Source organism: Castor canadensis, chromosome 8 (genome assembly GCF_047511655.1).
Source record: "Castor canadensis chromosome 8, mCasCan1.hap1v2, whole genome shotgun sequence".
NCBI lineage: Eukaryota > Metazoa > Chordata > Mammalia > Rodentia > Castoridae > Castor > Castor canadensis.
Window position 1 is genome coordinate 152,293,796 of NC_133393.1, and position 13,425 is coordinate 152,307,220.

Consider the following 13,425-nt stretch of genomic DNA (forward strand, 5'->3'; position numbering starts at 1 on the left):
GAGGGCTCAACTCGAGCCAGCTGGGGCCTCACCCTGCGGAGAGAGTTTCCTCTGGCCCGGCTCTGGGCTCCCAACAGGCACTTCTGCCTCCCAGATTCTTGGCCAGGCCTCTGGGGTGAGGAGGCCCCCTTCTCTGCCCTGGCTCCTTGGTGGCCTCATTTAGCCCCATTAAGGTTAAAACAGACTCAGACTTATTATGGGGTGGAAGTGGGAAGAATGAGTTGGAAAACGAGGCTCCTCTCACTCGTGCTGTGGGGCGAGACGGGAGTTTCCATCGTGCAGGGGACAGAGTCTAGTCAGCCAGTAGCTGGACCTCTGAACCCTTCCACTCTAGGTGGGTTGTGTGACCCCAGTGACGTCACCACAGCCCAGCTGCTTCCCCATCTGTCAGACAGACCTAACAAGGGCAGTGTAAGGGGGTGCACTTCATCGACCACAAAGCACTGATGACAGTGAGTAATTTATTATTCTCTTGTGTTTAAAATGCTTTTCCTGAGCCTTAAGAACTTCTACACCTATGCCGTAGGAGTGGGCAGCTGGCACATGTCACCCAGGTGAGTCCACCCTGTAGTCCCTCCTCCAAAACTGCCCTATCCCTGGCCTCACGGGGATGGGTTGGCACCCACTGTCCCCCGGTGGACTCCTTGACTCTGTCTGGGAGCCCTTCCCTCTTCCTCGTTTTCTCTGCCTGGGCTTTTCCCAACTCCCTCATGGGCACCTCGGCCTCAGCCACCCTGGTTCCCCAGTGCTGCCCTGCGAGGCGTCTTAGTGTTTGGTTTGCTTTTCTTGCTGCCGTCTAGAAGGTCCGGGATGCTCACCAGGCCACTCCAGCTGATTTTGGATCATTTGTCAGCCTTGGGCTCTGGCCTAGAGAGTGTCCCACAGCCTCTCCCTGGCCTGGAAGGGCAGATGTCAGTCCTGCCCCTTGCCCAGGGGTCACTCTGACCCCTCTCCTCCCTCCCACCTGGCCTCCCGAGGAAGGGCGGTGGAGCACCGATGTGGTGGGGGCAGCCTGGCCCCTCACAAGTACATCTTCATGGTCTCGTGGGTCGTGGGGCAGTAGCGAGCGTGGAGCTGGGCCAGCAGCGCCCTGGATGTGGCCTCAAAGTGTGTGCCCTGGCTTTTCTTGTTCCACACGTGGACGGCATAGGTGGCATTGAGCAGCCGGGCCAGCTCCTCTGGGCTGATGTCTTCGAAGTACTTCTTCCAGTTCTGCCAGGGGATGGGGTAGAAAGCCTCACGGGGCAGGACGGTGACTCCGCGGCAGGTGTGGCTCTCAGCCAGGCTGCGGATTGAACACCACTTCTTGAAGACCCGCGTGAGCAGCTGGGGGCCCTGGTGGCCCCAAATCCAGCCATTGTAGTTGGCTACAAAGTCGCGCATACACAGTGCCATGAACTCGTGCTGGCGCTCGAAGGCCAGGAAGGCACCGTTGAGGACGTAGCGGGACTGGGTGCCCAGCGTGTTGCTCAGGTTTCTCAGGCTCTTGAGGACGATGAAGTCTGTGTCCAGGTAGATGCCACCAAATTTCCAGAGCAGCGCGATCCTAGAGGCGTCAGACAGCACTGGCAGCAGGTAGGGCTCCCAGCGCGGCTGCAAGGCTGCATACCAGGTCGCCAGGGGCGTGTCGCGGAACAGCTCCTCCAGGTCCAGGGGCAGCATCTGGACATTGGGGAAGCAGCCCAGGAGTGAGATGCCCAGGTGACGGGGCAGGGGCGCACTGCCACCAGGCAGCCCCTTCATCAGCACCACCACCCGGGACTCAGGGTGGGCCCTGGCCGCCGACTCCACCGAGCACATGAACAGAAAGTTGGGGTTGGTCCGGTCAGATGTCTCCAGGAAGAAGATGTGGCCCGGAGTCGGGGTGCTGGAGGGCGAGGGAGGAGGGTCCACACGGGGGCAGGGGATGTCCACAGGTAAGTTATAGAGTCGCATTTGATCCTTGGGCTCTCCCACGATGTGCCAATAGATCAGGATGGAGATGAAAAACGTGAACTTGAAGCCAATGATGAACAGGGTGCAGACCCGGTGTCTGGGGGCGCCCCGAAGCAGCCACAGCAAGCAGTTGAGGGGCTTGGGCATGATCCCCCGAGATCGCAGCAGGAGTCGCCCACGGGAACTGACTGGTCTGCAAGAAAGGGGCACCAGCACTCAGGCAGGCAGGCCACAGGCCTCCCCGACCCACAAGAAACATGTTTCCTGGACAGTGGCCAGAGCCATCGCCAGCTTCCAAAGCCCAGGGGCTCTGAGCCAAACAGGGCCAGGCTGAACCCCAGCCAGCTAGCTGCTCACCAGTAAAACGGAAGCAGGGGGCCACGGACTGAGGTCCGAGCAGGGTCCTTTCTGCTCCAAGGCCTGGGCCAGTGTTTCCCACGGTGTGCAGCCCACACATGCAAAGACTGTCAGTGATGGCTTTGCCACATGGCACACAGGCCTCTCTGCCTGGCAATACCTGTCCTGCTCGGCCTGCTGGGGCAAGCAGCCTGTCATGTGAAGCCCACTCATGCACCCTCAGATCCACCAACAGGCCTGGGGCTCATCCAAGGGCAAACCACTAACTGGCCTTGAGGACATTCAGCATGAAGACTGGGGTTGCCTGCTGAAGGGCAGTGCGACACCCTTACTCACAGGCTGGGTGCTTACTGCAGGCACATGGGTATCCCGCTGAGTCCCAGGGCCTTTTGCCACAGACATGAGGGGCTCCTGGCCCCCCTGGCTGCCTGGGCCCAGGCCCTGTCTGCACTTGCTTCCCACAGACCCAGGTCAGGAGTGGGAAGAGACAGGGAGATTTGCTATTGGCCATGACCTTGGGCCCTCACCATCTCCTGGTGATGTCTTTCAGGCCGGTCACTAGGAATATTCCCAAGTGTCCTTCAGGTGGCCAGGGGGGCAAGACAGGTTTGGGCCTTGTTCCAGGTCTGGGGCTGTGTGAGGGCCTGGATGGCACAGGGACCTCAACCCTGCCTGAGCTGGTGGTGACACATGGGGCATGTAGCTGAGCTCTCTGAACCTATCTCTCCACCTGCAGGACAGGAATAGTGGAGTCCAAGCCCCACCCATGCTAGGCAAGCACTCTACTGCTTGAGATGGGGTCTTGCTAAGTCACCCAGGCTGGCCCTGAATTTTGATTCTCCTGCCTCAGCCTCCCAAGTATTGGGATTGCAGCGTGTACCACCATGACCATATAAATAAAATACATTTATTTATCCATTTGATAAATATTATTTATTTTGTACACAGCTGGAGACTTTCTCAGCATTTCACACATAGTAACTTATTAAACCCCAACAAGCACCCTATGGGGGCCACGCTTACCTCCGTCTTACAGATGAAGAGACAGAGGCACAGAGAGGTTCAGTACCTCACACAGCCCCGTCACCAGTAAGTGGCAGGGCAGGGGGTCCACAGTTTCACCACTGCACCACCCTGCCTGGGAGAGAGGTGCGCTGGCAGGACTCTACCTGGTGACCTGTACATTTACTGGTGACTGCAGTCCCTGTCACCATTCACCCTATGCCTCCTCTGTGCCCCGGCTGCCCAGCTGCACTCACAGCCCTTGGGCCCCAGGCAATCCCAGGGGACAAGAGCATCATTTCTACTTTAGGAGCTAGGCAACTTGGTGAGGAACTGGGAGTCACCTCCCTCCCAGGACACTGGGAACAGTGAGCAGCTGTTCCTCAGCCTGGGGTTGGTGCAGGGAGCCCGGGACTTCAACAATTGGACTGGACCCCCCCAGGGTGGAGGGCAGGGAGCCTTGGTGATGTCACTAGTGGTAACTGACAAGCCTGGGCGGCCCATGCAGGGAGGCGAGGTCCAGGCAGCCACGGGCTCCTGGAGATGCAGCCTGGCTCAGCAGCTGGCCTTTTCTGCCAATAGGAACAAGGTCCTTCCATGCGCCCTCGGTGCCTGCCAGTCCATCTGCAAAAGATGGTGAGAAGTCACAGTGAGGTAGCTGCAGGTCACAGAAGCTGGTCCTCCTGGCAAATGGGCAGGCCACCAATTCATCGACTTGCTTGCTCACTGATAGCTCACATTGGCCAGACAGAGGGACACTTTAAAAGTACAAGCCAGGTCTAGGGCAATACCACCCTGAATGAGCCCATTCTCATCGAAGAATATAAGTCAAAGCCGGACGAAGTGGCTGGGGCGGGAGGACCACTTGGGTCCATAACTTTGAGACCAGCCTGGGCAGCAAAGTGAGACCCCATCTCATAAAAAACAGCCTCCCTCCACTCCTCCGTACTGACCCTGAGTAATGTGCGAGGCCCAGATCCACCAAGCTTTGTGTGTGTCCCACACCCCAGACCTCACTTTCCATTTCTCCATCCTGCCCACTCCCCAGCCCCTGCTCTGCCCGCTCCAGCCACATTTGCCTCCTGGCTCTTTCTCAGACCCTCATGCCGCAGGACTCTGGCACTTGCCACTCCCTTCGCTTGGAACATTCTCCAGAAAATGCTCACATGGCTCATCCTTGCCTACAAACCATCTTCCCACTCCTCGGGGGGAGGTGCCCCCCGAGTCTCCCGAAAATCCCAACTCCCCCATTACCTCCAGGCCCCTACTTTTTTATCCCCTCTAGCACATATGCTGACTTACTGCCATTTACTTCCTTCTTTGGGTCATGTATAACCTAACACAGGGAGGATAGGTATGCTTAGTGGTTTATCCGGCATCTAGAACTGTGCCCAGCTCTTGACATTCAGTCAATAAATAGCAAGGGAGTGAGGAATGGAATTGGTGAATCAGCGAGTGAACTATGGGGGAGAGGACCAGTGAGTGAGCAAATCACTGACTGCCAGCAAGGAAGAGTGGTGATGATCAGGAGGACCAGTGAGCCAGGGAGGGAGAAATGCTGGGGACCAGAGGGCAGTGGGCTGCCTGGGACCCCCAGCCAAGGCTGGGCATGGCAGAGCTGGGGTGTGAACCAGATCGTGTTCCCAGCCTGTCCTCCTCCCTTGGGAAGAAAGGCTATTTTGGTCCTGAACATTTTTAACCGGTGTGAGTCACACTGATGGGTGAAGACAGACAAATAGAGGGACAGCCCTCAGGGTGCAGTAAGTCACAGAGCCCCTAGTTGCTTGGGAGCCCCCCTAGTGCTGGAATGATCTAACCCCATCATGGTGTGGGGTAGGTCGAGCCACTGTGGGGGCAGGATATGTTGCCTAAACCCACGCCTGACCACAATTGGGGGTGATGGACTCAGGCTGCACCATATTTGGTGTTGGAGCCCAAGACCCAGGATTAGAAACTTGTGTACAAGGCCAAGTTGGCCACAGTTCAATATCTGTGTGACCTCAAGTCCAAAGCATGCTCCCAGTCCCCCTAGATGGGCCTTGCAGCTGTGCCCAAGCCCTGGCCCTTGTCAGCCAAGCCTGGCAGATCTCTGCTGCCTCTTCTTGACTTTAGACTTCCTTCCGTGAAGCCAGGAGACACTTCCAGTTAGCATGCTAACTGTGGTTACTCCCCTGCTCTAAGCCCTCCCATGGCTCCCCATTGTCAGATCCCTGTGATTCATCTCAGGTGGATGTGCAGCCTGGTGGAAACAGAGCTTAGTGTCTGTCTTGGGGAGCATCAACATCAGGGGGCCAAGTACAGAAAAAGGATTTCCAACCTGGGGCTTGGCACCCCTTCATGGCTTGCATCCCCACCTGCCCCTGCCTGAGCTGCCCCTCTGGCCTTCTCTGGGTCCCCTGTGCAGCCCAGTTTGACTCAGCCTTGGCTGACCAAGACCCAAAAGGACAAAGTCCTGGGGATGGTCAGACCCAGCTCATACTGAACCTCACCTCCAGACTGGGTGCAAACTGAGTGGTTCACAAAGCACCAGAGCTGAGCATCAGAACTGGATGTTCTGAAGAGGACACGGAGACCAGGAGAGAGGAAGAGACTCAGTTACGGCCCCACAGCAGTGCGCGGGGGGTTGCTGGGAGCAGGCCTGCAGTGTGGGACACCTCTGTGAGCACCCCCTAAAGGTAGGGCCTGGACCCTACAGGCCTCCAGTAGGACACAGTACCCATAAAAGTCTCCATCCAGTGATGCGGGTGGGGCAGAGGATGAGGATGGGCCAGTTCTTGGTCAAGTTCCCTGTACTGATGTCCTGTGGCTGCCAAACTTGGTGGCTTAACACAGATATTCTGTCACAGTTCTGGAGGGCAGAAGTCCAACACCAAGGTGCCAGCAGAGCCACGCTCCCTTCTGGGCTCCAGGGGAGAATCCCTCCTACTCTTCCTGTCCTCAGGTCATGGATGAGGACACTGAGGCTCTGGGCAGAAGAGTGACTTAGCCAGGTCCCAGAGGGTCAGGAGCACATGGGCATGGAACTTGGGGTGCGACCCAAGTTTGAGGTCTGCCATCTTACCCTCTGCACAGATGTCTGCTGTCTCTGCTTCATGGGTCCCCTCCTCAGGGGCTTTCCCTGGCCACTTGGCCTGAGTAGCCATCCTCTACCCCCTCCTCTTGGTCACTTCACTTGGGCAGACTGAGACTTGGGGAGGCACACACAGGGACTGGGGAGTGTTCCAGGTCCCGGAAGGGTGAGTGTGGGGGAAGAGAAGGATGGAGAAGAGGGAGATTGGGTGTGTGGTGGCTGCAACAGGGGCCCCATCAGGTCCCATAGGAACCCAGAACTGGGATGTCCCTCAAAGATGTCCAGATCAGCGTGTGGGTGTCTGCAGTGGCTATGTGAACGTGACTCAGGAGGCCCAGACTAAACACGGCATCTGGATGTGCCTATGGGGGCATTCCCAGATGAAAGAGGTGCATTTGGTGACGCCTCCCATTGCCACGACACCATCCAACCCACTGAGGCCCGAACAGAATGAAAGCCCCTTTCCTCCTGCCACATTTGTTGAATGGGGACATCCCGTTCCCTTGCTCTCAGCCTATGGATCTGTTTTCCTGGAGAACTCCAGCTCGCTCGGGGCTGTCCCAACCACGACCCACGCTTGGTTACTGGACAGAGGCTGCTCCTGGGGTACAGGCCATTTGTCCAGGGAACTGGGCGCTGGCACTAGTGGGGGACTAGGGTAGAGCCACAGCACACAGCACTGCCTGTAACCCTCTGGAAATGGTCTTGCTCTTTTCACTATCTGAGCCCGAGGGGCAGATGCTGTCCATAACATCTGTCTGACTCATTCCTACCCGTGCAGCTCCTGCAGGGTCCAAGCTCAGCAGACACAGACAAGATGGAGTGGCTCTCAGGGAACAGCTAGGTGCTCCTTCCCTTTTCTCAGGGTCTTGGGGGCACAAGGACACACGGAGGAGTATTAGGGAACCTGAGGAACGGAGCCAGGGAAGGTGACAAATCCAGGAGTTGACAGGTGTGGGAGGGCACACAGAGGGGTGGGCCCCTCAGTGTTCATGGCTGACCCTGCTGGGGTTTCCAGGCCCCCAGGGTATGGGGCCCATCTGGGATGGCACAAGTCTATGGGTCTGTGACCACTAGGGTGGCAAGCCACCAGCCCCAGGGTTGGATGGAGGATCCATCCCCCGTCATGTGACCTTCTCTAGCCATGCAGCTGAGCTCCTCCTCTGGCCCCCCATCCCCACCCTGGTCTCCGCATCTGTTAATGCAGGGACTGAAGGAGGCAACACGGGTCCAGAGCCCAGGCTAAGAACAGGCCCTCAACAGACAGGCATTGGACGGGTGGGTGACCATGTGTTCTTTGTGCAGTCTTTGTCAGAAAACATGACCCCGTGGCCCTCTCCTGCCTGGGGCCAGAGGCGTGACTGTGTGAAGCTAGGACGCAGGATGGGACCTGGCCTGTACCTTCTCTCTTTTTTTTTTGAGGGCACAGTACTGGGGTTTAAACTCAGAAATCCCATGCCCTCTTTTCTTCTTTCTTTTTTTCGGTGGCATTAGGGTTTTTGAACTCAGGGCCTCATGCTTGCTAGGCAGGAGCTTTTGCCGCCTGAGCTACTCTGCCAGTCCTTTTTTGTGATGGTTTTTTTGAGATAGGGTCTAATGAACTATTTGCCTGGGGCAGGCTTCAAACTGTGATCCTCCTGATCTCTGCCTCCTGAGTAGCTTGGATTACAGGCATGAACCCTCTTTTCTTCTTTATTAAGATCTTCTAGTTCTTTTGAAATTGGATGGTCAGAGCACACAATCCCCACTCCATAGTCACAGTTACTTCTAGGGTAGCCAAGCCAGGTCTGCACCCCAGCCCACCCCTGCCCAGCCAGGGCAGGCAGGGACAAATGACTGTATGGCAGTAGTGTTCAGCCACAGATGACAGTGAGCAAGGGAGAAATGATACAACTAACTAAGAAAAAATTGACAGGGAAGCTGGGTGTGGTGATGCATACCTGTAATCCCAGCACTCGAAAAACTGAGGTACGAGGATTATGAGTTTGAGGCCAGCCTAGGCTACATAGTGAGATTCTGTCTCAAAAAAACAAAAATCAAAATAGCAAACAAACAAGTGGGAGTGCAAAAGACAATGAGAAGTAGAACAAGGTCATTGGTTTTTTTTTTTTGGGTGGGGGGCACTGGGGTTTGAACTCAGGGCCTCATGCTTGCCAGGCCAGTGCCCTACCACTTGAGCCACTCTGCCAGCCAAGGCTGTGTCATCTTTAGTTGCTGGAGGGTAAAAGGTAAAAACTCAAACAGTAAAGGTTTAAAAGCACCAGATAACCAAAACGAAGGATAACAGCATTCTGTTTCATTGACTGTAATTCGCCATCGCTTATAAGATGCATCATTGTGTCATGCACCACTAAAAAGTAAAAAATGCTGCTGGGACCCTATGTCCTTCATTTTAGGATGCAGAGTTTTCATTCTGAAAGAAGCCCATTCTCCCCCAGCCTCACTCCCAGCCCCACCACTGGAGATGGAATCCAGGGCTTCCCCGATGCCAAGCTGGTGCTGCACCTCTGAGCCTTGGGCCTCATCCCTGGCTAGAAAACTTGAGGCTGAGTTCCCTCTCCTCGCCTCCCCGCCTCCACGTCTGCATGGTTGATACCTGGCTTCCACCCACCCATCCGCCTGTACCAGCAAGGTGTGGGACAGCGATGTCTCCAGAATTATCTCCCGAGCTGTGGACATCTCTCCTGGTTTTCACGTCATTGCATTCACAGGGCGGAGAGGAAACAAATGACAGCTATCACTGCCCACAAAAGACGAATGCCGCTCAAAGGAGGAGGCAGCTGGGGACATGCCTGAGGCCATAAACCTAATGCAACCTAAATGCAACCTCAGGACAACCAGTGCCCTTAGGACACCTCAGCGGCAGGATGGATTAACAAATATCAGGATTAACTCACTAATCTTTAATGAAAAAAGATTTTAAGATTAGCGAAACCCAACTCTATGCTAGATTTAGAATGGTTCAAAGTAGGACTGGAGCTGTGGCTTGAGTGGTAAAGCGCCTGCCTAGCAAGCACAAGGCCCTGAGTTCAAATTCCAGTACCAAAAAAAAAAAATTCATTTACCTCTCTCAGCCCAAGATACATGAAGAGACCAAAGAGAAATGAGGATTCAGAAGACCTAATGAATACCAGCAAGCTTCTGTGACAGCTTACATCTCCCATCCCGATGGCAGAGTAGACCTTCTGTTCAAGATCTCAGCTGATGGACCCGTCATGAAACTGACTTTGTTATGGATCCACAAGGAAAACCCTCAGGAACAGCCAAAAATACATTCCAGTCCACATGACTAGAAGCTGATTTAGTAATCAGGAAATTAAAATCTCTCTTAGACAACTCTCAGATCAAAAACGGAACTAGAAATGTAATTTGCAGGACTTCTAGAAAACAAATAATCAAACGCTATGTAATGAAATCTGCACAAAGAAGCGACAGGAATGAGCAGAGGAACAGTTTTAGTTTCTAATGCACAGAACAATCAAAACAGAAAGGATAAAGATAAATAAGGAAAGCACAGACTGAAATGAGAGAAAAAGAACCCAGAACAGAAAGAATAGGGAAGAACTAATAACGTAAAAATAAATTAGGAAACAGGTGAGCAGAAGAAATGAGGAAAAGCTGGCTCCTTGGGGAAAACTCCAATGACATGGAAAACCCACCTAACCAAGAGGAAGCAGTGGGGGCGGGGGGGGTCCTCTATACTCACAAAGGCCACGTGGGAAATAACCAAAGGAGCAAGTGATTTTTTTTTTTTTTTTGGTGGCACTGGGGTTTGAACTCAAGGCCTCCCATAGATGAGGCAAGTGTTCCACTGCTTGAGCTACTCCTCCAGTGGTTCTACTTTTTTTGTGTTAGGTTTTTTTCAGATAGGGTCTCATGAACTATTCCCCAGGCTGGCTTTGAACCTTGATCCTCCTGATCTCTGCTTTGTGAGTTGCTAGGATTACAGGCATGAGTCATAGGCACCCTGCTGACTTTTTTTTAATAAGAAGGTAATACTTTGTAAATAAAATTTAAAACCTGTATGAAAATAATTTCTAGACAAATATAAGAGATCAAAACTAATCCCAAAAGAGATAGTCTACACAAGCTGACTTCTTCATAAGAAATAGTAGAACTGTCAAAAAAAAAAAAAAGCAAGAGACAGAACTGCAAAAGAGCTTCCCTTAGGAGAGAGCAGCAGAGGCTCGACGTACTTACAATTCTCATTCTTAACAGCAGATCACTCCTAAATCCTCAACAGCAAACATGGGAGGGAAAACCGCCCTAAACCCAGGACAGCTGGCAAAGATGCTCATGACCGCTTTCACTCACCAGCACCATTAACATCCCACGCCACACCCATACACGCCACACACCACACACACCACACACACCACACACCACACACACACCACTCACACCATACACACCACACAACACACACCACACACCACACACACACCACACACACCACACAACACACACACCACACACACACACACACCACACACACACACACACCACACACCACACACCACACAACACACACCACACACACCACACACACACAACACACACCACACACACACCACACACACACACACCACACACACACCACACACACACACACACACACACACACCACACAACACACACCACACACACCACACAACACACAACACACACACCACACACACACACACACCACACAACACACACCACACACACCACACAACACACACACACACACCACACAACACACAACACACACACCACACACACACACACACCACACAACACACACCACACACACCACACAACACACACACCACACACACCACACACACACACCACACACACCACACACACACACCACACACACACACACACACCACACACACACACCACACACACACACACAAGCTTAAATGCGAACGACACTCAGAGCATCTTGAAGCTGCGGGAAGCCAAGGCCCCTCACAGCATCGGCCTCTACACTTCAGCTAAACTCAGCAGCCCACGTTCAAGTTCATGGCCACATCGCAGAGCCTGGTGGAGCACAAATGGGACGTGAACTGAGGGAAAGACACTGCGTCTCTGGAGGGTGACTCGGCTCGGAAAGATGGCCCTCTTCTCTAAGAAATTAGAACTGGTCTGTGATTGCGGAATTAGATAATTGCCTCTGAAGCTGATGCAGAAAAACAAGCAAGAACGTGCCGTGAACCCTGAGAAGGAAAAGCAAACGAGAAAGGACTGGCTGGCCCTTTAGCCACGAAAGCTTCCTAGAAAGCTTTAATAATTAAAGCCACAGAGGCTTGCCTTGACCAGGCACACCAAGGGAGCCCGAGAACTCACAGAAATAATAGGGAACTTTCCTATACGGCGAGGGCAGCCTCTCAGTCAGCAGGATAAAACGGGCCTTTTCATATAAGGCCCCGCCAGGTCAGAGCAGGCTGGGTGCAAACCTCAGCTCCTATCCCAGGGCCAACTCCAAATGAAAATAATAAAACCCATAAAAGTGTTCAACAAAACATGGGTGGATTCATTTATGACTTCAGAGCTGGGAAATCTTTCCTAATTATGTCTGAAATCCAGAAGCCATAAAAGAAAAGATGAATAAAGCTGACTACTTGAAGTGAGCAAATTTCTCTGCATCTTACCATAAAAAAAACAAAAAAACAACAGAAAACAAACAAAACCCTAACGCCAGCAAGGAAGGACAAAATATAAGTGACAGGGTGGGAGAATTTGTGTGCATCTCAGATCGCAAGAGTCTAATTTTCCTAACATATAAAAAGCTCCCAGGAATAAAAGAGACCACCCCCAAAGCAAATGGAAGGACAGTTCACACATATGCAAAACACGATCCTTAAACAATTAACACCAAAGATCTTTTTATAAGTAAGAGAAATGCCAATTGCAACACTCTGATAGCATCTCTTACCTATCAGATTGGCAAAACCCCAAACATTTGCCAACACGTTCTTTTGGCAGGGCTGTGGGCAAGTCACCACGTGGTGGGCAGGCCCAAGACACTCAGCCCTGAGCTGGGCAACTGAATAGCCATTAAAATTCCACAGCCCTTACCCACCCCCACCCCCTCCCCGCCACGTGCCAGTCCACTCTGGGGACCTGTCCTACAGCAAGGAGACATGTGTACAAGGTCTTTCTTGAGGAGGCTGATTCAGTCCACACAGCTCAGGATAGGACTGGGTACCACTGGACAGACTATCAGCTCCCCAGCGCAGCTTTGCGTCACCGGGCTCTCCTCACAGTGTGAGCTCACCGCGTGCTCTCTGATTGAGTTAACCGATCCCTATCTCCCCCACAAGGCCAGGATCAAATGGTCAAGGAATCCAGAGGAAAGCTATTTGCAAACTATAAGCCATGTGCAAATGCAAATTAGATAAGTATAACTGTTAGAAAATGTAACTAATACACCCTGCCTCACCATCTGAGGGGACAAAATAAGGTCACATCCTCTGGGCACTCCCATGCATTCACTTTGCGCCCAGGCCACACAGAGGGCCAGGGTGACTGAGTGTGGATGAATTTTCCTCACGTGCTATGCACAGAGACCACACGGACGCAAGCAGCAGGTAGTCCTTCGTCAGATAAGCCACGTCTGGCAAGTGAACCGTCCACGCGAAGGACGGCCAGGAGTCTCAGCCTGAATCAGAGGCGTCCTAGCTGTTCTACTTGACCATGCTGACTCTCACTGTATCCTTTTCACTTTTTCTTTCTTTCTTTCTTTTTTTTTTTAAGATTAAAAGTAAGCCAGGTGAGGTGGCCCAAGCCTTGGCTGCTTGGGAGGTAGAGATCAGGAGGGTCACAATTCGAAGCCAGTCTGGCAAAAGTTCCCAACCCACGGCTGGATGTGCCGGTGTGCGCCTGTCCTCCAGGCTGTGTTTGGGAAATACAGATTAGGAGGATCAAAGTCCGGGCTGGCCCAGGCGTGGGCTGAGACCCTATATCAAAATAACCAGCATAAAAAGGGCTGCTGGCGTGGCTCAAGTGGTAGAGCACCTGCCTAGCAAGTGTGAGGTCATGAGTTCAAACCCCAGCACCACTGGAAAAAA

General features: G+C 53.1%; 2 protein-coding genes across 2 annotated transcripts in view; both read right to left on the minus strand.

Annotated features, from left to right (window-relative positions):
- Window positions 1-875: 875 nt before the first annotated feature.
- Window positions 876-3,917, minus strand: A4galt (alpha 1,4-galactosyltransferase (P1PK blood group)). The gene is made up of 2 exons (XM_074084616.1): window positions 3,782-3,917; window positions 876-2,128 (listed from the first exon to the last, which is right to left on the minus strand). The coding sequence occupies exons 1-2, from the start codon at window positions 3,796-3,798 to the stop codon at window positions 1,021-1,023; spliced, it is 1,125 nt and encodes a 374-aa protein (XP_073940717.1). The 5' UTR covers window positions 3,799-3,917; the 3' UTR covers window positions 876-1,020.
- Arfgap3 (ARF GTPase activating protein 3) overlaps window positions 3,791-13,425 on the minus strand; it is a 97,114-nt gene continuing 87,479 nt past the window's right edge. Inside the window, exon 16 of the mRNA XM_074084613.1 lies at window positions 3,791-3,918. Within this exon, the coding sequence (XP_073940714.1) occupies window positions 3,850-3,918 (69 nt within the window). The 3' untranslated portion in view covers window positions 3,791-3,849. The remainder of the gene's footprint in view (window positions 3,919-13,425) is intronic.